Source organism: Mus pahari, chromosome 20, assembly GCF_900095145.1.
Source record: "Mus pahari chromosome 20, PAHARI_EIJ_v1.1, whole genome shotgun sequence".
In the NCBI taxonomy this organism is placed as follows: Eukaryota; Metazoa; Chordata; class Mammalia; order Rodentia; family Muridae; genus Mus; species Mus pahari.
Window position 1 is genome coordinate 45,974,242 of NC_034609.1, and position 23,111 is coordinate 45,997,352.

General features: G+C 52.2%; 1 protein-coding gene across 1 annotated transcript in view; it reads left to right on the plus strand.

Moving 5' to 3' along the window:
• The window catches only part of Acsf3 (acyl-CoA synthetase family member 3), a 41,932-nt gene that overhangs the window by 9,719 nt on the left and 9,102 nt on the right, over positions 1-23,111 (plus strand). Inside the window, exons 5-7 of the mRNA XM_021220579.2 lie at positions 308-453; positions 5,932-6,041; positions 16,567-16,693. Coding sequence (XP_021076238.1) covers positions 308-453; positions 5,932-6,041; positions 16,567-16,693 — 383 coding nt within the window. The remainder of the gene's footprint in view (positions 1-307; positions 454-5,931; positions 6,042-16,566; positions 16,694-23,111) is intronic.

Genomic DNA, 23,111 nt, shown 5'->3' on the forward strand with positions numbered 1-23,111 from the left:
GGTACACACATACACCTTTAATGCCAGCTCTGGGGAGGCAGAGGCAGGCAGATCTGAGTTCAAAATTAACCTGGTCCTTATAGAGAATTCCAGGACAGCCACGGCTGGCTCCACAGAGAAACCCTGTCTTAAAACCCATGTCTACACCCCCCCCCCTCTAAAAAAAAAAGAAAAAAGGCCCAGTTTAGCCCTAACTTACTTTTGTCATAAATGTAAGGTACAGAGGTGGGAGTGGTGTGTGCACTGCTCTGTGCGCGTAGGGAAGAGTGCGTGTGAGCTAAGGAAGCCCCTGTGTTGTGCTGTCTAGGCTGATGGTCTCAGGCTCTGCCGCTCTGCCTGTCCCACTGCTGGAGAAGTGGAAGAGTGCCACGGGCCACACACTGCTGGAGCGCTATGGCATGACAGAGATCGGCATGGCCCTGTCCAACCCCCTGACGGAGGCTCGCGTGCCAGGTACCAGCCGCCCCAGAGCTGTTTCTCTCCCGTTTTCCACCGGCACTTAGATGAGAAGGACATGGAGCACACTGCCCTCCATAGAGCCGGGAGCTCCTTAGGTGCGGCCATCCCTGCCTCAGTCCCCTTTCTCCCAAGGAGTGAGTGGTGGAGGGGAGATAGCGGGTGCTCATTCCAAGCTTAAGTGAGTGGCAGTGCCTTGGAGAGAGCCCAACCTCAGGGCAAAGTCCCCTTGCCTGCCAGTTCCTCCCCCACACTGAGGCAGTAGCTGCGGTCCTGAATTCTCATTCCCGGGACTTTGCTTTTCCGTGCTGTGAGTTCATGTGTCAGTGTGTGTTGACCAGTGCAGCTCAGCCCTGCTCAGTGACCAAAATGTTGATCTGTCCCTCTGGCAACCTGGCAATCATCCCAAAGCATCGGCTCCTGTCTGTCCTGAGCTAGGATGAGGTTCTGAATATCCGTACAGGTTTTCTGTGTGAGCGTGGACCTGTATCACAGAGTACATTAGTTCGTTTCTTAACTTTCCCATGTGACCGCCGCTCAGAGTATTTTCCATGTTCTTATTTCCACCCTCCTGAGTCCTGAACCCCAGCGGTGCAGCGCGGTCCTTCCCAAAGGCATCCTGGCTCTTCTTCCTTTGCTTTCCTGGGTGGATCGGGGTGAGGCTGTGCCCCAGGGTTTGAGAGGGGGTCACAGATTGGGCAGAGGTCTCTGGCCAGCCAGAAAATAGCAGTGGTCCAGAGATGAAGCAGGTCTGTGCTAGGTCAGAGGCAGAAATGGGGAGAACAGGTGCCAGGTACCCAGACAGTGGGCTCTCCTGTGGGCACTGGCTCATGGAGTGCAGGCTCATGGAGGGCAGGCTCATGGAGTGCAGGCTCACAGAGTATAGACTCACGGAGTGCAGGCTCACGGAGTGCAGGCTCATAGAGTGTAGGCTCACAGAGTGCAGGCTCACAGAGTGCAGGCTCACGGAGTGCAGGCTCACGGAGTGCAGGCTCATGGAGTGCAGGCTCACAGAGTGCTGGCTCACAGAGTATAGACTCACGGAGTGCAGGCTCACGGAGTGCTGGCTCACAGAGTGCAGGCTCACGGAGTGCTGGCTCATGGAGTACAGGCTCATGGAGTGCAGGCTCATAGAGTGCAGGCTCACAGAGTGCAGGCTCACAGAGTATAGACTCACGGAGTGCAGGCTCATAGAGTGCAGGCTCATGGAGTGCAGGCTCATGGAGCGCTGGCTCATGTAGCGCAGGCTCACAGAGTGTAGGCTCACGGAGTGCTGGCTCATGGAGTGCAGGCTCATGGAGTGCAGGCTCATAGAGTGCAGGCTCGTGGAACACTGGCTCATGGAGTGCAGGCTCGTGGAGCGCTGGTTCGTGGAGTGCAGGCTCGTGGAGTGCTGGCTCGTGGAGTGCTGGCTCATGGAGTGCAGGCTCATGTAGCACAGGGTCATGGAGTGCAGGCTTATGGAGTGCTGGCTCATGGAGTGCAGGCTCATGGAGCACTGGCTCATGTAGCACAGGCTCATGTAGCACAGGCTCACGGAGTGCAGGCTCACGGAGTACAGGCTCACAGAGTGTAGGCTCACGGAGTGCTGGCTCATGGAGTGCTGGCTCATGGAGTGCTGGCTCATGGAGTGCAGGCTCATGGAATGCAGGCTTGTGGAACACTGGCTCATGGAGTGCAGGCTCATGGAGCGCTGGCTCATGGAGCACTGGCTCATGGAGTGCAGGCTCGTGGAGTGCTGGCTTGTGGAGTGCTGGCTCGTGGAGTGCTGGCTCGTGGAGTACAGGCTCATGGAGCCCTGGCTCATGGAGTGCAGGCTCATGGAGTGCAGGCTCACAGAGTGCAGGCTCATGGAGTGCAGGCTCATGGAGTGCAGGCTTGTGCTTGTTCTGAAAAGGCAGAATGTGATTAGGAATTATGTGGGTGTCAAACCCTGGATACCACTGTCAGCACCCTGGTCAGTTAGCCAGCCTGCCTCGTGCCACCAGCACCACCAGCACCATTTCTGCACCAGCTCTTCCCATCATGACCACAGCAGCCTGGCAGAAATAAAATGGAAGCTGGGTCCCAGACTAAGGGAGCCACCTTGGATTTCCCTCCTTCCCTCTTGTGATCCTTCTTGTTGACTGTGACGACCCTGGCTCTTCTGCTGAAGCCCTGAGATTCTAGAATGAGGAACTGACCAGAACACAGTGGTTTTTCAACCCAAGAATGCCAAGTTCAGCTACAAACTGGAGCTGCAGTGTGGCAGGGTCCCCAAGTGGAAAGGCCTGGCAGCAGAAGGCTTGGTCACCTCTCTCCATGAGAACATCATGGAGTGTGTTCTGTGACTGAGCAGAGTGTGTGTGAACAGTCACACAGCAGAGGGTTGTGTGTGTCTTCTCATGTGGCCCCTGGTGCCAGACCAATTTACACCATCACGGAGCTGCCAGAGGTCACTCCATTTGGGACCAGACTCAGAACCGGGCCTTCTAACTGACTTCCAAGCTGTGGGGAGCACAGTGTCCAAACAGAGCCCAGATCTGAAGGGGACTGGGGAACCAGACGGCTATAATGACAGCAAATACAAGAGTGAAAAGGGAGGCCAGGCCAGGCAGGAGCAAAGGGCGCTGAGGCTGGTGCATGAAGCCATGGGCAACCGTTCCATAGGCCATGAAGGCCATTTACATCAGGCCAGAGGGGCTATGTCCACGGGGCCCAGAGGACTATTTGCACTCATCAGAGGTCATGGGGTCCATTCTTACAAGGTCATGGGAGCCATTCGTATGAGCTATTTGGAACCATTCTCATTAAGCTATAAGGATGAATTATATATGGCCATGAGGGACTGTCCATATGAGGTATATAGGACCCATTTCACCCTAAAGGGCTTAAAATGTAAGACAGAAGCTCAGGTGAGCTGAAAGGACTATGATGTCCCTGGCGGCCCTGCCTTTGCTGGCCTCCTGTTGACTGAGGAAGTTGTGAATTGCAGTCTGAATCTCTCACATTGACCCATAGACTGGGTGTGCAATGCTGGGAACAGCTATTCTCTAGCCCAGCATGACAGGGCTCTGGGACCTTATCATTGGTTCTCTTGTTAGGACCCAGGCATGCAGAGATGCAGGCTATGTCCCTCACACCCTCAGATATGGAGGGCAAAGGCCAGTTGTCTAGGAATAGCTGACACCATTCTCAAGAGTGGCCAGTTGTTAGAAAAATGACTGCTGCCATCCACTCTGGCCTAGGAAGGGTCTTGTTCCTGTGGTGTTGACTTCAGATGGGTCCTGAATCCTCTGTGGTGCTCTAGCACTGTGTGTGACAGGGACAGGGACCATCACATCTGCTTACCAAAGGTAGCTCTGGGCCAGACTCAGCTTCACTCACAGGTTCTCCCATTGTCCCAAGACCTGAATACTCCTCCTAATGACCTCAGCTCAGGTGCAGCTTGGGGCTCGGGGGCTCCTAAGGCCTAAGAACAGGAGGTCAGCAGGCATGAGAAGTGAGTGCATTCCTCCCTCTGAGGGAAAGTGGCAGTCCTGTGTATATCTAGAAGGTCGCTGGTAATGTCAACACGTCCTGTCTATAGAGGGCGTGCTTGTGCATTGTGAGTTTGGGAAAGACCTCAAGATGTCATCTGACTCATCTCAGAGTTGACAGGTCAATTGATGGCAATCCTACGGCTGGCCACACACACACACACACACACACACACACACACACATACATACACACACACGGCGATGAGGTCTGTAGGCATGAAGGGACTAGACCCTCCAGATAGCCTCAGACTGGAACATGCCAGGCTGGGCACTATTGGTGCAAGTTTGTCGTAACAGTCAGATTCGTGGGAGTCAAGGCCTTGTCCCGTCAGCTAGATCCTAGCAGACATGATGGCTGGGAGGAACAGCATGGGTGGTCTAGAGGACAGGGGCTACCTCAGCACTGAAGAGGGACTTCATGAGAGGAGGAGTGTGGTCCTAGGATCACTGGGAAGGCTGTGTGAGCATATAAGCACCTAGCAGATGACGGGGGACTCGGAGATAATGGGACAGAGAGGAAATGACCTCACCAGGGCACTGAGACCTCCTCGTCTACAGCGCTGCCCACTGAGAAGATACTGAAGACTACAGTTTATGTGCTCTCGTCTGCCTGCAGCACTGGGACAGGACACACACAGACAAAGCAGAACCCGGCTGGCAGTGGGAAGGAAGTTTCCACTGGCATGGCTGCGTGCCGGGTGATGAGGAGGCTTTGAAGCTGGCGAGGCAGAGGCCGCAAGGGCTCCTGGGTCCTCACTGCACCAAGCTGTGCACTTGGACATGATAGATTGTGCCATACATGGTCACTCTGACTCCTGTTTTTGTTTCTGAAGTGTTTGCTTGTTTGTTGTTTGGGGACAGGTTTGTTGCTGTTGTTCTATGTAACAGCCCTGACTGTCCTGGAACCTGTTTTATAGACCAGGCTGTCCTTGAACTCACAGAGATTTGCTTGTCTTCCTCCCAAGTACTGGGGTTAAAGTCATACACCACCACACTTAGCCCAGTCACTCTTATTTTCAGTCTTACAGCCCAAAAGACAGAGCTGCTTAGTTGTCTGAAGTGGAGTGACTCACGTGACTAGAGGGGAGACCTAGGCATCTCTACACCTAGAGACAAAAACAGCATCCATTGGCCTGCCTCCCAAGCCTCTGCACGGCAGCGTCAGCCATGGAGGGCCAGTGCCTCATCAAAAACAGGCACGGAGCAAACAGCTCACCAGGAGCCTGAACCCAAGATGCTGCGTATGTGCAGAGTCCACTGCTGCTGCTCGGGAGACGTGGCCTGTTGGGTTCCTTTTAACCACAGGGTTAAAATAGAGGCCTAAAGACATAAAATGAATCCTCAGGAAAGTGGTGTTTGGACATTGGCCTTGTGCCTGGATGTGCTGACCTTTCTGCTCCCCACCTTGTTCCTGCTGGGCTTGTCGGCCCCAAGGCTCAGGGCCCCAAGGCAGCAGCAGAGCAAAACTGCAGCCCAGGGCATTGTCCAGAACCACAGGGACTTCCTGACACATGCCCACCAACGGGTCCGTCTCAGCTTTGCAGGAGGAAGTGTAATGCCAGAGGTTTGGGGCAGCCCAGTGTACAGAGTAAACCCCTCCCACTTTCTGGGATACACCCATGGTCTGCTTTAGTCAGCCCCTGCACACATCTGTCCCCTCACATAAATCTTCCCTGGGTCATCCAGCCGGTGGCCAGCTCTCCCTGACCAGGCAGGAATAGTGAAGAATCCACGTGGCCGTGGCAAGGCTGCATGGCCAGCAGTGACTGGTTGCGCACCAGCAGCTGCTACCATAGCCTCAGTGAGCCTTGGGCTCTCAGGATGGCTGCTCACACACACAGGTTGCCACTGTAACAGAGCACAGTGATCTCACAGTAGCCCCATGTCTCACACACAGGATAAGCATAGCCCAAACCCACCTCTAATTCTTACCTTTTCCCCCATTTTCCTACAGGTTCTGTGGGGACCCCATTGCCAGGAGTGGAAGTATGCATCGTCTCAGAAAACCCACAGAAGGGTTCCCCCTACATCATCCATGCAGAGGGAAACGAGAGGGGGACAAAGGTGAGGTCGTCGTTTGAAGGTTTCTTCCTTACCATGCAGGGGTGGGGCAGCCTTGGACAGTAGAGATGCTGAGGGATGGGACAGGTTGGTGCTAGTGTGTCCGAGCCTCACCCAAGAGGCTCTTCCACGCCTTCCCGAAGCAGCCTGGGCCTCCCCATAGCTCTGTCCCTGGGGGACATTTTGAGGGGACTATATGGTTTTACTAAGGTGGAGCATGGGACAGCACAGCAACAGTCCTCACGGACTAGGCCTGTGGGAGCGTTGAGCTGTCAGGCCTGGTGCCATCTGAAGGCCGTGTATTCAGCCCCTTCATCTGCAGGAAAGTGGGTCTCAAGTTCATGCATGACCTGGCCAGTGTGGGTAAGAGGGGGTGCTGTCTTCTTCGAATGAAGGTTTTAAGAGCTGAGAAGTGGAAGGCGGGAGGGACAGCTCGGTGTTTAAGAGCACTGGCTACTTTCCCAGAGGACCCGGGTTTGATTCCCAGCACCTACATGGTGACTCCAGTTCCAGGGGACCACACACATGCTGGCAAACCACCAATGCACACAAAATAAAAATAAAAAAGTCATTTTTTAAAAGGAGCTAAGAACTTCTAATCGTAGGAACCTCAGCCCTAGAGACGTTTAGGATTCGTGGGAAGTGGAATTTTGACCTGAGAGGAAGTGATTACCCCAGAGACTGACAGGGTGTTGTGTGCCACTGACACTGGGACCCCGAGGAAGGAGGATGAGCAAGGAGTCTTGTGCCCTCCCCTGAGTCAGTGTCTTCTCCACAATGCTAATGTCCTGCCAGCAGGCCTTCCAGCGCTCCCTGGATCCATCCCTACAGAGGCAGCTGTTGAGGTCTTTGGAGTCCTGTCCTTACTGCCCTTAGCCTCCACCAAGGGGGAAATGGTGCTCCAGAGAGCAAGCAAGTGGGGCATGTTGGCTCTGAGCCTAAAAGCTTGAAAAGCCTGTTTCGTCATAAAGCAAATGTTCTGTTGTCTCAGGAACACTTCCCACCCTTTCCCTGTGGTGGGGTCAGCGGTGTCTCTGCCTTGGTACCTTACTAAGTGAGCTCTTATTCTCTGGACTCTTCCTTCTGGGGCCTTCTCTGAAGACCACTGACCTGACTGGACATCTCTTCTCTCCCCTGCCCACAGGCCTCATCAAGCTGCCCAGACCCCCTTCCCTGGCCCTGCCTCTGCCGCCCTTCATACTGAAGTGTCTATAATCACCTAACATTTCCTGACTCTTGGGCCTGTGCCCTCCTACCCACCCTCAGCTCAGATTACAGCGCACGTTCGGGCCACCTGCCTCCCCCAGGCTTGAACAGTTCCCAGCTTCTGTGCCTTGGTGGATTCTTTGAGGGGGGAGGTCGTGGAGGGCTGAAGCTGTACCACGGTAGCTTTTCCCACTTAGGTGTCTTAGGTACCAGACCTCAGGAAATTGGCACAACTGTGGCCTAGGTCAGGGTGGGTGGGGCGGGACACTGTCTGAGGTTGAGATGTAACTTCTTAGCACCTGCACAGCAAGCTGCAGTTCACCATGCATGTCTGTCTGTCTGTCTGTCTGTCTATCTATGTGTGTGTGTGTGTGTGTGTGTGTGTGTGTGTGTGTGTGTGTGGTAAACAGTACACAGACTCAGCATTTTGAGCTAAGTTCATAGACACTTCATTTTCTCATAATTATAAATCCTACGACCTTTATCTGTGAGACTTCCAGAACATGAATGTTGGGGTTTCTCCTCATAAAAGTCCCACTGGTGGTTAGTGATGGGCAGTGCCCACTGTGCCCACTGTCTGTATGCATGGTGTGGAGGGCATGCCTCTGGGGCTGTTGCCGATAGCCTAAGAATGCCAGTTTTACAAGTGGGACTTCCTGCGGGCCGTGCCCACTGCCTTCTAGAAGGCACTTACTGCCTTTGCACGCAGGCTACAGCAAGCGTCTGTGCACACGACCCTCTGTGCATACCTGCCAGGGTGTATAGTCTCAGCCAGGGGCTGCCTTCACAGAATGCTGGTGCCCTCGGGCTGGATCTGACCTTGCCCTGCATGCTTTCTCATTGCCCCTGTTGGCATAAACCCTCATGAGCATCCTGGTCTGTGCCTGACCCTCGGCACAGTCTAAAGATGGAATGCTGTCCCTGTGACCGTGTGCCAGCGTGCGGCACTTGACAAAGTTGGATTTTCTGACTTCTGTGTTTATGACTTTGGGCTTCGGGGAGCTCACTAGTAGAGTGCTTACCTACCCTCAGTTCCGTGCCTAGTCACACAGTGAAAGCCTAGAACTAAGTGTATGACCACCCCGCTTCTCTCTCTTCATACTCCTGCCTTGGCTAGGAAAGATTATCTGATCAGATCACAGAGGTGAGTAAAACAGAAACCCTCATCCCGTCCTGGCTCAGACAGACGTGCTTTCTGTGGTCACTGAGGTTGTCACTTTGAAGAGGTTCTCCCTGTCAGCCTGCTGAAGCCCCTGAAAGCAACGTCTTCTTCTCCCCTCTTCATGACTGACAGGAACCCCAGGATGGCCGTTCGTAACTCCTTGCTGTAGATTTTCTGGACTTTGTAAAGTCAGGGGTCCTTGGGAACATGGGTCACTAAGACTGCAGCTGACTTAGACTCTCTGATTCTCGAGAGCTTGTCTGGCCATCAGACTGATGACTTCTAATGGACTCTGGAAGGAAGGGAGGGAGGGAGTGGGTGTGTTCCTGGATCAAGGATGTGGTATTAAAGCAAGTCAGAGCCGTGAGCTGAGGCTTTCTTCTCTAGGTTATGGCCATGTGCAGTGACAGGAATGGTCCCCTGGACCCTTGAGAAGGACCCAGTGTGGGCTGGGTAAGCTGCATGCAGGGGCTGCCAAGCCTGGTCCTTGTGTATGAGCCCCTCTCTTTCTCTACTCACCTGCTTAGCCCAGAGCCTCTGTATTACGCATCTCAGCCAGCATCCCACTAGCCGGGCCGCCTCCCTGTCCCCGGCATCTTGAGTCTTGGAGCTCAGGCAGACAGTAAGACTCTGAAGGAACTGTGCTGGCCCTTCCTGCCTGTGGGCAGGCCTCCCTCTGAAGTCACTCCGGCTTCTCAGGCCCTTCAGAGTGGAGGCTCCCAGGGCTCCGAGCCTGACCCCTCACTGTAGAAGAGGTGACTGCTCCTCCATGAACCAGGCCTGCTTTGTTGGGATCCATGTCTCATGGGCCTCAGCTGTCCAGCTGGCTCCTGCTGCCGGCCGGGCCTGCGAGTGCGTCAGGCATTGTCTATTTATTTATTTATTTATTTATTTTTATTTTCTCAAATTGCTCGCATACATGAGAGCCAAACACCATCCAGCGACAACAGGGGTCTATCAACAGTAAATGGCTGCACAGCTGTGGGTAATGCCGCCTACAGGCGGGACCTTCCCACAGCGCTGCTTGTCCCCCTGAGGATGCAGCCGCCCTAAACGTGGGCTGTAGCAGCTCCGGCTGGAGCAGCAAACTTGTTTCTCTAAAAAAATTAATTACCTCATCAGTTCTCCTCAGGCACGCCGCCACTCTTGTCAGCTCTGCCGTCATTTTCTCCCCTGTGGCCACCAGCACCCTGGCCTCCCCTGTCTCCTTCCTTTCCCTGTTCCCATATCTCTGCCGTCTGCCCTGATGTGTCAGCTGCTGTACCTGCCCCACATGGAAGGGGCAGACATTGGTGTCCTTTACCTGCTAGCCTTAACTTCAGATGGGGATGGCATTTGCTAGGCATGTGTCCTCCTGAGATGTGCGTGCTTATGCACGGTATTCAGGGCCAGTCAGGAGACAGATGGTCCCAGGTGAGGAATCTTCAAACCAAAAGACAGGTGGTTTGTAGCCAGCCTAGCTTGCAGAAAGCCTGGCTTTTCAGTACCCTCCCCACCCCCAGCCCCAATGCACTCATTGTCTTGCCTGCATATGTGTCTGCACCGAGTGCATACCAGTGCCTGTGGAGGCCAGAAGAGGACATTGGGTCCCTGGAGCTAGAGTTACAGACATTGTAAGCCAACATGTGGTTGCTCAGAATCTAACCCAGGTCCTCTAAAAGAGCAGCCAGTGAGTGTTCTTAACTGTCGAGCCGACTCCTCGGCCCCACTCAGTACCTTTGTTCTGGGCATGGGGCCTGCTTACCCAGGCTGCCCTTTGAAGCAGTGCTTGGAAACCCAGGGCACTCGGGAGAACCCCACCCCAGCTTTCCTCCTGCTTTATCGAACTGTCTCTCCTGGCACAGTCCTGAGTAGCCTTGAACCCTGCCCGTTCTCTGGGAACCTAGTTCCCTCCCAGGAGTTCAGGGTCCCCCTGTCATTGCCCCCAAGAAAACGATGTCATTTATTACTGCCTAGGCCTTGGTTTTAAAGTCCTTTGTTGAGATGCACAGTTCACCCTGTGAATGTCCTGCCCAGCAGTGTTTTCAGGGACCTATGAGAGCTGTGTACCAGTCCTGCCATCAGTCTTAGAACCCCTTTGCCATTCTGGAAACTGTAACTGTCAGTAGCCACTCCATTCCTGCTCTGTGATCCTCTCACCCTGGGCCCCAGGCAGCCACTCCCTATGTGTCTATATATTCCCTGTGTTTAAGTCATTTCGGTGAATACAGAAAAACATGTGATGACATTGATGACCAGATCTGAGTGAATGAGACAGAAAAACAACACAAAGGCCTCAACATAAAGGCCGGATATGACAAACTCTGGGTAGCATCGTCCTGAATGAGCGGAGGTTTAGCTTTCCTTCACAGTCTACAGCCAGTCAAGGATAACCATTTGTTGTTGTTTTGTTACTGTGTAACACTGTACTAGAAGATTTGGCCCAAGCATCACACCTGGAAAGGGGAAAATAAAATCTCCCTGTTTGAAGATGATATATAATTATATAGACACAATCAAAACACTATCAGAGTTAAACAAAGAAAAGTTGCAGGCATACAAACAGCATTCCCATATACTAGTAGTGAGTAATCGAGAAAAAAAGAGAAAATGATCCAAATATAATATTCTTTTAAAAAGTATATCTTAGCATAAGAGAGATGGTTCAGCAGAGAGAGAATCTTGCTGCTAAGCTAGACGACTTGAGTTCAGTCCCCAGGAATGGACAAAGGAAAGAACTGACCCCTGCAAGGTGTTCTTTGGCTTCCCCATATATCCCCACTCGCTTAAGAACAAACTTAACTAAGGAAGAAAGGACTTGTACACCAGAAACTGTAAAACATTGATAAGAACTGAAAAGAATTGTTTGCTAGGCTCTTGAGAACATTGGCTGCTCTTGCAGAGGACCTGGGTTTGGTTTCCGAGTTCGAGGCCAGCCTGGTCTACAGAGTGAGTTCCAGGACAGCCAGGGCTACAGAGAGAAACCCTGTCTCGAAAAAAACCAAAAAAAAAAAAAAAAAATCAGGAACATAGCAGACAAAAGGAGAAATCAGTTCCTGGGATCAGGTTAATTTAGAAAGCTTCAGGCTATGAAAAACCTATGAAGAGATGGTCACAGAACGGGAGGAAACCCTTGCAAACCACACATCTGATAAGAACTAACATCTGTAATCTAGAGGGGGCTCTGCAGACTGGCAAGGAAAAAAGCGGCCCAATGGAAAGGGCAGGGCACCTAGACACTTCTCACAACATGGCAAGCACGGTCAGCAAGTGTATAGAAAACGCTAATGTCACTAATTGTCAAGGACATCCAAGTGAAGGCCAAAATAAGTACGGGGGATCTCCATCGGAATGGCAGCCATCAAAAGACTAAAGCACACCAGTGAGGATGCAGAGAGGGGACCTGAGCTCTCCGTGGGAACATAAGTTAGCGCATTATAGTCATCTCATCGTGGAAAATAGTTTGGAGGGTTATCAGAAAGGGGACAAGAGAAAGGACAAGCTCCAACAATCTCTGCGTAGGTACAAGGGAGGTTGTAATGTGACACTCTGTGCTCACGTTTGCTCACTATCACTTCATGATAGCCAGTGAATAGCGTCATCCAGCGTAGAGCTCAGTAGAGACCAGGATGGATTATGTACCGAGTATGCACAGCAGAATGTGAGGGCCATTCAGCCTTTTAAAGGAGGCATACTGGGCATGCCAGTGTGTGCTCATAAGCCCAGCACTCAGGAGTCAGGAGTAGTAGCAGCATTATGAATTCCAAGTCAGTCTCGGCTACATGATGGGACCTGATCTCAAAACGCGGGGTGTGCTGTCATCTGGAGAAACGAGTGGTGCAGTGCTGGAGGGCACCTGTGAGTGAGGTGAGCCGGGTACTGAAGGCCCCATGGTAGTAACTAAAGGCTGGGGCATGGTCCCATCGTGATACCATAGCTGGGGTGCACACTGAGTCCAGTCAGGACTGCTGGGCATGTGTCTCCATGGCCTCAGACATAGAGAACCTGTTTGAGGTGCCTGAGGAGAGGTTTGGCTGGGTTTTAAGCATGATTGAACTGAGAGTCTTGGGGAGCCAGTGTCCTGAGGACCCTGACTCTGCTCTGTGATTTGGGGTGGTGATGCTGTGATAACTGCTGGTCTCTGGAAAGCTGGTGTGGCTGGCACCAGTGGGGTGATACTGCACATCCTCAGGAACCCATAGTATCCATGTTTCAAAACCCAGGTTATCATGGTGGATGAGCCACGGCCAGATTTCAGAAATGCAGCCTGCTGAGACTGGGGGAGGGGCAGACATGTGTCTCGGGGTTAATTGGCTGGTGTGCTTCTAGTTCATGCCACTTGCCTGGGAATACATATTGAATGGAAGCTGAGATTAATATTCACGGTGATGCCCTGGTTAAAGGTCCCCACCCCTGCTGTCCGCCCACCGCATGAGCCAGGCACTGATTTGCAGTGTGGGGCAGGGGTCTTCAGGTGTCATTGTATAGCTGGCTGTGGAAGGAGCATGGCTTCACCATATTTGACTTCTCACTAGATCCTAAAGTCGCACGTGGTAAGGTTATACTGACTGGCTTTCTAGCCACAGGAAGAATGTAGTGTCCTGCGTAGAGCCGAGCCTTCTGTTACTGAGTTAGCTATGCTTGTTATTCTGTTCCAGTCGGACAGGACCCATGCAGTGAGTATCACACAGGCGATGTTTACTCCCAAGCTGGGCCGCTCTAAGATGTTAGAACTCAGCGGGGCCCCTAGGGGGTCCCTGAGAGGGAAGGTGGGGTGCGGTAAGGTATGGTGTCAGGGTTGGCTCCCAGGGCCACAACACAGCTGGTGACTAGTCAGATGGCATTATTGGGATGTGTGGATCTAAAGACAGAGTGAGGACGAATGGGTGGGCAAGAGGCCTGAAATGACCGTGCTGTGGGGTTACTACATCTGTAGAGTCCATCGAGAGCACCCAGAGCCTCGGCCGCGGTGAGAGGTTCCTTCCAGCCCCCAGCCCTGTGCTCCATTCAAGTCCTGCTTCCTCCCAGACATCAAGTGGTAGAACCCTGGGAGTCACACTGGAATCAAAACCCTAACACAGCCAGGTATGATGTGTGTTCCTTTTTTGCTGCAAAGAGATATTTCATGAGGTGGGCATTCACTAATTGCTATTTATGAGACATTTGTTTTGTGTGGTGATTTGAATTTGAGATGTCTTCAGAAGGATCTGTGTGTGTGTGGGGGGGGGGGTGACAGCGGATGGGTTTTAGAAAGTTTGTAGACCCTGAGGCCTCTGATCACATCAGTAGATCCAGCCCCTGATGGAATCTTGGCAGGATGGCATTCTGGGAGATAGAGCCAATTTGGGGGAAACGAATCACTAAGGGGGAGCTCTCCCAGCTCCTCCCCTCTGCTTCCTGCTCACCATAAGGTGGACAGCCCCGCTCCACTCAGCTCCCACTGGAGTGCCTCATCACAGGTCCAGAAATGAGGAGCAAGGTGACCCTGGACCACGAAGCCTTGCGAACTGTGAGGCAGAACAATTCCTTTGTCCTTTAGTTGTCCTCTTAGAAGCTTGTCACAGCTGTGAAAAACTGACCAACACGAGGTGTTTCCAGACTTAGGTCTTGAGGTTTTCTTCTGCAACTAAGGATCTCTGTCTCTAAGGTCAGTGCCTGGGAGGAGCCTACTTTGTATGACGCAGCATATTTGAGAACTGCTCAAATGGTTCCTGGAGGGGATGGGGGGGGGGACTGCTTCACACGCCACCATCAACAGGTTCTGTCTGTTCTGTGTTTGGAATCTGCTCCTGACCATCACTCTGGATGCTGGCAGCATCAACACTTATGCTCCTAGCACATGTTTAACTCTAGTGGCTAAGGTGTTGTCCGCCATCACAGACACCCGCCTATCTGCCGCAGTTCCATAGAAGGGCTTCAGACCCTTCTATGGAACTGTTTTCTGAATGTTTTCTGAACGTTTTCTGAATGTCGGGGTGTGTTTCTGTTGTTCCCTTTTTCCTGGCTTGTCACCAATACATGTAAACCAGGTCTAGAGAGAGAACTCAGTCTGGCATGTGTGGTTGCTCGAGGTGACGTTCAGCCTGTCCCGATCACGGCAGACTCAGAGTACTATTTGAACAGTTCTGTCTGGATGTATGGTGTGCCATTTCTCCATTCTGTGGCTTGTCTTTTAATTCTCCCATGTTTTATAGATCTGAGTTTGTAATTTTTTTTTTGTTTGTTTTATAGATCTGAGTTTGTAATTTTTTTTTTCTCTCATGACTTAAGCTTTCAGTTGGCGTGTCCTTGGGTTTTCTTCTGAAAGCCCAACTCGGGGTTGAGTCTGTGGTGTGTGGGGTGTGTCTTGCCTGGTACATGAAGAGTTGTTATTTTTGTACATGGCTATCCAGCTGGTCAGCTCTGTCTACTGAACAGATGACTTCTCTCATTAACTTGCATTTACAACCTTGGTAAACCTTCTTGAGCGGATTGGGCACTGCCAGCACCATGCCACCTTCATGCCTGTGACATTACAGTGTCTTAAAAGTGTTGTGTGACTCCAGCAGTTTAACCAGTGACTTTAACTACAAATGTCAGGTTTTGAATTTAAGTTTTGTAGTGTTAGGGGTCATATCCAGAACCTGTGCCTACTCAGCAAGTGTTCCACCACTGGGCTGTTGCTCCCCACAATCCTGCACATACCAGGTTTGTATTTGTATACGGGGGGTGCACATGCCATGCCATGTACATGGCCACATGCTTACATTACAGATACACATAACCACGTGCTTGCATTACAGATACACATAACCACGTGCTTGCATTACAGATACACATGGCCACATGCTTGCATTACAGATACACATAACCACATTTGACTTTTGCATGGCAAGGGCTTATACACTGAGCCATCTTCCCAGACCCAAGAACCAGCTTGTCTGTATCTACAAAGAGTCATTTTGGGTTCTTAATTGGAATTCTATTACACCTGTACATCACTGGAGGTGGGGGAGAATTAACAATGACTAAGCCCCCAGTCCATGAGCATGTGTGTCTTTCCATTTGCTTATGTCTGACCTACCCTTGTGTGCGCCATCTTCAGCAGCCAGGTGCTGTCATGATTTGTTGGACATTCTCAAATGTTTATCTTTTGTCCTTTCCGTTTCTTTTTCTTTCCTTCCTTCCTTTCTTTTTTTGTAGAAAGGGTTTCTCTGTGTAGCCCTGGCTGTCCTGGAACTCTCTCTGTAGACCAGGTTGACCTCGAACTCAGAAATCCGCCTGCCTCTGCCTCCCAAGTGCTGGGATTAAAGGTGTGCGCCACCACTGCCTGGCCTTTCCTTTTCTTTATCTTCTGTTTCAGATAACCCAGTAGGTGCAAGTGCTGGTTCCTAATTGTTCATCGATAGCCTATAGCTGCACTAGCTCTGGGTGGACATACTGGCATCCTCTAATAACTTGGCTGAGTTCACTCACTAGTTCAAAGACATTGTTTGACTTCAGTCTGTAATATATTAGGAATTTTCACATTTGCCTCACGTCTTTTGCAAATAGCCCTTTTATTTCTTCTTTTCAAATTTTTATTCATTCCTTTTTCTTGCATTATTTCCCCAGTTAGGATTTACATCATTGTGTCTCATAGAGGCAGGAAAATGGGCATATTTGTGTATGTGTGTGTGTGTGTGTGTGTGTGTGTGTGTGTGTGTACTTATGCCTGTGTCCATGTGTGTGTGACACAATATACATGTTGAGGTCAGAAAACAACTTGTAGGAGTGGTTATCTCCTGCAGAAATGTGTTTGTGTGTCATGTGGGCACATCATGAGTTCTAGACCAGCCTGTCCTACAGAACAAGACCCTGGCTCAAGACAAAAAGTGGAAGGCTCATTCTGAAATAACAGTGAGAAGTGTAGACTAGCGGGCATGTTTGGCAGCAATGCCATCATTCACCACTGGCCTCAAGCATTACAGCCAAGGTGCAAGTGTATGTGCTGATCTTACATAGCCAGTCTATACAACATGACCACAAACAGCAGTCCCATGGTCAAGACACACAGGTCTACCCATCGAAGGTTATAATTTTCAAAGATTTCCAACTATTTGGTTTCAAAAAAGCCACCTGCCCGGGTCAGCAGTGGGGTAGAGGAGCCGTGGAGAGCCAGCGCTGCCCTGCTCTGACCTGCCTGTCTCCTCCCTTCTACAGGTGACTCCAGGGTTCGAGGAAAAGGAAGGGGAGCTGCTAGTTAGGGGACCCTCTGTGTTTCGGGAATACTGGGATAAGCCAGAAGAAACGAAAAGTGCTTTCACTTCGGATGGCTGGTTCAGAACAGGTAGGACAAAGGCCTGAAATGGCAGAGGGGACTGCGGTGGAGGTGGGTCTGGTCTGTGTTGGTGTCTCTCCGCCTGTGCCTTCCAGAACTTCTCACTGAAGGTGGAGGCCATTTGGAGGCTGCTATCTTGACACCCTTTTGAGTGCCTCAGCCTCCTACCAGCTATTGGAGAGGGTCTGAGACAACTGCCCTACAAGGAGCCTGGAGCCCTGTCCTCAAGCCATAGCATCTACACTGTCCCTCTGCCAGCTGGCCACGTTGCCAAAGCCTTGTTGATGCCAGATGATTGTGGTCCTATTGCCCTGGAGGTCAGGATTCCTGTTCCTCTTGGACACCCCACTGCTCCTGTCCACACAGCCATCTTCTTGTTCTGTAAGTCCCCCTCCCCACCGTGGGGTCAGAAGCAGGTTCATTTACTGTGATTTGGTTTGGTTTAGGCATTAATTTGCATATTCCAGTTGGTCTCTTCTGTGTGGCCTGCGGGGCTTATGGGTGAGGTGAGGGCAGTAGCTCACGCAGGCCGGGGGATGCCCCACATGGACTGTAACTTCTCCACCCGAGCATCAGTCCTCCTGAGAGCCCTCCGTAGCTCACGGGAACCTTGTGTCTTAAGGACAGTATGGCTGTGCTGGAGTCGCTGGCTGTACAGCTGTGTCTGTCTGCTGGCGGGTGTTCGCCTGAAGTTCATCGCCATCATGTGAGGCACTGACCTCAGGAGGTCAGCGTTCTGGTCACTCTTTTTGCCCCTCTGTATTTCTGATGGTCTGAGTATATGCTTTCTTTTCTAGTTCTTAAGGTAATACTTTTCAAAAGGCCTGTTTCTCATGTGACATCTTGGCCCACATAACAGAGGCGGTTTAGACCATGTTCTTTTGGGAGGCAAAGCCTTTTGAAGGCCATGTGCCCTGTGTGGCTACTGGGGTTCTCTGAAAGAAGTGGGGTCTGTAGATAAGGAGGAGACAATCTATAAGTTTGCCAAATGTGACCCTCAGTGTGGTAGCCCTGAAAATGTGTGCTGTCCTGGCTACCTTGGGCCAGTATACGCTAGCTCAGTGGGGGCATCAGTCCAGCTCCTCCAGGGAGTGCCCAGGGTCCACAGTTGAGACCCACACACTCCTGGGCATGCCCTGTGGGCTCTGCAGGCACCACTGTTGCAGGGTGTCACCAGCTCGGTGTTGGAGAACCTGATGTGATTATATCATGATTATATCAGTAAATCAAGGATGGACAGTGGTAAGCAGATAACCACGGCTCCTCAGTGCTCCCTCTGTGAACATCTTGGTTAATGCCAGCTATCTGGAGGAAACAAACCTCCCACCATTGTCCCTCCAGTGCAGGATTTGGGAGAGCCTGCTTTTGAGAGAGTCCTGCGTTTACAGGCCCCTCCAGCAGCCTGCTGCACACTCCCTGCAGGGATCCCAGCTTGCTTTGTGGTCACCTTCTTTTATGTTTAAGTTTGGATAAAAGGCTGTGTTCTTCCCTTTAAAAACACAGGGAGCAAGCCCTATAGGTTTTACTGATGTTGGGACTCATGGAGCCCTGGGGTGCAGCAGGAGCCACGTGGGCAGTGAGCGCTCCCTCCGGGTGGCCTTTTCTGCTGAAAAGGAATAGCATGCATTAATTATTGTAAAGAGATGTCTTCAGGAGAAAACGATTTTGAAATTCAGTTTAATTTCATTGTAACGTGCTGCAAACAGGAAGGGAGTGTGTGTGTTTAATTGGCTCTCGGGGGTAAGGCCGGGAGCTGGCAAGCCTTTGTCACAGGCCATTAGCGATACAGGCTGCATAATGAGAGCGCGCAATCAGCTCGCAGCTGCTGCTCCTACGGGGAGAGCATGATATTAAGTAGAAATCAGGATAAATTAAACTTAACCCTTTCCCTAGCTGTCCCTCCTGCCACTTGGATTGTGGCACAAGCTGGAGAAAGGCTGCCCCAGGCTCTTGGGAAGAGCTCTTCCACAGCCTCTCCCAGGTCACCCTCTGGGTCAGGATGAGAGGACAGTCACCCCCTGCTCCAACTGTTCCACTGTCTCCACCTTCCTTTCTGCGATTATTCTTGCCCCAGGGAATATACAGAGGAACTCACAAGGTTGGTGGTGACTCAGAAAGGAGCTAGGACTCCCTCCCTTGCTGCCAAAATTAGTCCTCCTAATTCTGTGACTTCCAACAAAACTGTTTCAAACACATGGCCTGCCTGGAGTTTGTGGCCCAGGCAGGCAGTAAGTAGTGGGTGAGCCTAGAGTCTGGAGTTAGGCTGTCCTCGGTGGGTGATGGGAGGGAACAGGAATACTTCTGGGCCACCTGAGGACCACCAAGGTTAAAGAGCCGTCACCCAGGTCCCTACAGCAGAGAAGATAGAATCTAGGCGCTGTGAGTCAATTCCATTAATGTGTACAGGAACCAGGTGTAGTTACCAATAAACCTGCAAGGGGGCATGTCAGCTATGGCGCTCCTTAGAGAACAGAACCCTGATCTGAGAAAAGTCACCAGCAACTTCTAAGGCACAGAGGAAGGAGAGATAAACATCTTTGCTCTTCCAGAACAAGCCTACCATGTCCCGCTATCCCTCCTTCAGATCTGTACCCTGCTTCGTGTGTATCTGTCTGTTGGGGCTCTGTTGTGGTCTGCTGTGTGTGGCTGGCTTTGGGGACTGGGCCCTTCCCTGTTGCTCTACACCAGGCCACCGTGGGCTTTTGGAGGACCCAGGCTGCAAAGTCTCTTAAACGCATGGCTGCAAATGGTTTTCAAATGTAACCTGTTGCCCTTTCCCCATACCCTCCATAGGAATGGTAGTGTGTGAGTCAGGACCTCTGAGCCCTGTGCAATGGGCAGAGGCTGCTCGTCTGCCTGCAGGACCAGAATCAGCCAAGATCTGGGCTGGGAGCCAGCCTTGCCTTCATGCCACAGTAATTACACATGGCGGGCAGTTTGTGCTATGCTGTGCCGTGGAGAGAGCAGGGCACCAGCAGGGAAGGCGGGAGTTAACAAGACCCCAAGGCACCGGGTGTTCTGGAGGGCTGGAATCATGCAGACAAGCCGTGCTGCCCCTCACTTGGGTTTCCATGGGGACATGAGACATGCAGAAGCCAAAGCTTAGCCTGGAAGAGGCCACCCACTGATAATGGCGTTGTCCACCACCCACCACATAACCGGTGCTGGGTAAGCAGGCAGGGAAGTCAATATCCCTAATTGCGCTGCCATTTGGGCAATCTTTCTCCCCTGTTCTCCCTGCGTGCCAAGTTCTCCATGAGGCTCTGTGCATGGTGGCTTAGGGTCAGGACCCAGTGCTGCTAGGAGGCTCCTTAGCTCTGTCGAGTGGCTTCTCCAGTGTGACCTCTAAAGGTTATCATTAGTTTTTAATCAATTGTTGATTGATTAATAGTCTTCCCATAGACTCTTAAGCTGTTCCAAGCCATCACAGCCAGTGGAGGTGTATATAGTCACAGCCAGTGGAGGTGTGTATAGGTTCTCATTTCTGACTGCTGAGCTTCCTGCTCTTGCCTTGCTATGACTGTCACCTAGGAAGTTGGGAAGGCATCGGTACCATTCTGACTGGCGGGCACAGGAAGCAGGACAGCACCTGGCACCCTCTGTGCTTTGTTCCCAGTGCCAAGTTCCTGGGCTCAGGTGCTATGTGTGGATGAAACAGGCCAGGTCCACAGGACAGTGGCCTCATCCCCCTGGTGCTAGACTGGCGTGAGGGCTGACAGTGTGTGTCCCTGGTTTGTTCCTGCACAATGAGATGGAAATCCAGGCAGGAGTTTGCAACTTTTAAAACTCTGCGTTATGTGTCTACCCATGGCTTAGATCTCCACAGTCCAGCCAGCCCAACCCTAGCCCAGAAGACCCCCTCCCGCCCTCTCCTCCAAGTCTTGCTGGCGGCTCCAGGGATGCTGACCCCCTTCACAGAGGATGACCTGACTTGCTTACTCACACCCTGCCGTCCTCTGCTGGACCCCACTCCCACAGGCATTTCCACACTGGTCAGTCACCTGCAGGATTTGCTCTGCTGAGCTCGGGCTGGTGGATGCCGCCTGCTGGTGCTGGAGAGGCCAGGATCTGCAGGGCTCCGGGACCTGTTGTCCTTCTGGAGGAGCTGCCCTGCTTCCCAGAGCATCTAGAGCCCAGGCCTGCAGTGATGCACACACGTGCACTCTTTGTTTGCCCTATGGAGCTCCCGCCAGGCTTTCCAGTTCTTTGCCACCTGCCTGTCTGCTTTCTGGCATTCAACTTCTGACATATAATTTCCTCTGCTTTCTCCCGCCTTAAGATTTATGCCTTTAAAACCAAACAGATAAACTATGGTTGATCTTGTCTTTAGGGTTCCTAGCTGTGCCTGGTCTGCGCTGTCACGGGCAGGCTTTGGTGAGGTTAGGATCCTGGGAAGTTATCGTGTCTGCTTCGCTTTTATTCCCTGCTCCTTCTAGTGCCTCTCTAGGTCCTGGCCCCCAGGCTCCGGTCTCAGAGGCTTTCTGCTTCGGTGCCAGTGACAGCTGGCTCCCTTCTGCCACAGGCACGCCCTCTGTTGGGGTCATGATGCCTCCCCTTCCCTACCTCAGCCACCTCCTCTGTCAGACAAGAGATGCCCAGGTGGAACTGAAGCTGCTGGGAGACAGGACTGTGTCAGCTGTGAAGAGCAGCCAGAGGACAGGTAGTCCTGCATCCCCAAAGCTTTGAGAACCAGAATCCTGAGTGTAGGATGTCGTCCTGCAGCTGCCTGTGGATGCCTGGCGTTGTGCCAGACCAACAGCCCTCGGTCCTCAGCAGAGTGGATGCTGTGCTATTGTTTGCAGGGTCCCCAGTCAGAGTGAAGTGACCAGGGGGTGGTGTGCAGTGTCCCTGACAAGGCCTCTCAACGAAGGCACTGCCCTTCTCCATTCTTGCATTCAGAAACCAATATCCAAGTATCACAGATTTATTTTCAATTACAGTTTAAGGCAGAGACATGAACTAGCAGTGGGTTTGAAAGCAGCGCATAAATCCATGTAATAAGATTTTATTGATTGCATGCTGTTTCTGTCAGAACAAAATCCCCTCGATACACACATCAGGTCAGACCAAGGAGGCTAAATCCAAACCAATGCCTTCCGACAAATATGTGCTTATAAAAGTAAAAGTTACTCAACTCGCTCGATGTGCGTTTCAAAACGAAGACTGGGTCTTCAACTCCCAGCCCAGCAGGCTGGTGCCGCGGACGCTTGGAGCCTCTTCCTTGCCTATTTGCCCTGGCTTCCCTGTCTTTAATTACTTTGGCCTTTGGTAATAGGGTTGTACTGAACAGGCCAGGACAAGCTGGAGGCCAAAATGGCCTCACACTAACAAGTCAAAAGTCATAAATTAGGTGACTTTCTAAGGGACAGGCTCAAGACAGTAGACTATCAGGAGGCTGCTGGAGACTGACGCCCAGGGGACTCTCCTGTGAAGGTCCCAGCCAGGGAGCGTGCAAGACGTGCCAGAGGGGAGGGGTGCCAGGAAAAGGCACACTGATGCCAGGAAGAGAGCACATGAGCAGCCTGAGGACGACCGTGCCGGAGATCCCAGCTGGCAGGAGCTTCCTGGGCTTCCTTCTGAGACAAATGAAGCCTTCTCCCCAAGGGCACAACAGTGAGGGTTTGCTGTAGGACACAGAGAGGCAGCCTGACCAGAAAGAGCCAGCCTCCTGGTGCCCCAGTGTAGACACAGCTCAGCCATTGAGGTCCTTAGGCCCATGCCAAGTACAGCCTTCTGATGGTAACATCCCCTTCCTCCCAGAGACCTGGTGGCCTGGAAAGGGTGTGACCTCCTGCACTCTGCCTTGTGGGTATTATGAGAAGAACAGTGGGTGTTCTTTCCCTACTCCTACCCACAAAAGGAAACCAAGGTGGTCAAGTTCCTTTATTCAGTCCCCGAGATAGCCTAGAACCCGCACAGTGAGCCCCGAGATAGCCTAGACACAGCACAGTGAGCCCCGAGATAGCCTAGACCCCGCACAGTGAGCCCAGAGATAGCCTAGACCCCGCACAGTGAGCCCAGAGATAGCCTAGACCTCAGCACAGTGAGCCCCGAGATAGCCTAGACCCAGCACAGTGAGCCCCGAGATAGCCTAGACCCAGCACAGTGAGCCCCGAGATAGCCTAGACCCCGCACAGTGAGCCCCGAGATAGCCTAGACCCAGCACAGTGAGCACCGAGATAGCCTAGACCCCCGCACAGTGAGCCCCGAGATAGCCTAGACCCCCGCACAGTGAGCCCCGAGATAGCCTAGACACCCACACAGTGAGCCCCGAGATAGCCTAGACCCAGCACAGTGAGCACCGAGATAGCCTAGACCCCCGCACAGTGAGCCCCAGGATAGCCTAGACCCCGCACAGTGAGCCCCGAGATAGCCTAGACCCAGCCCAGTGAGCCCCGAGATAGCCTAGACCCAGCACAGTGAGCCC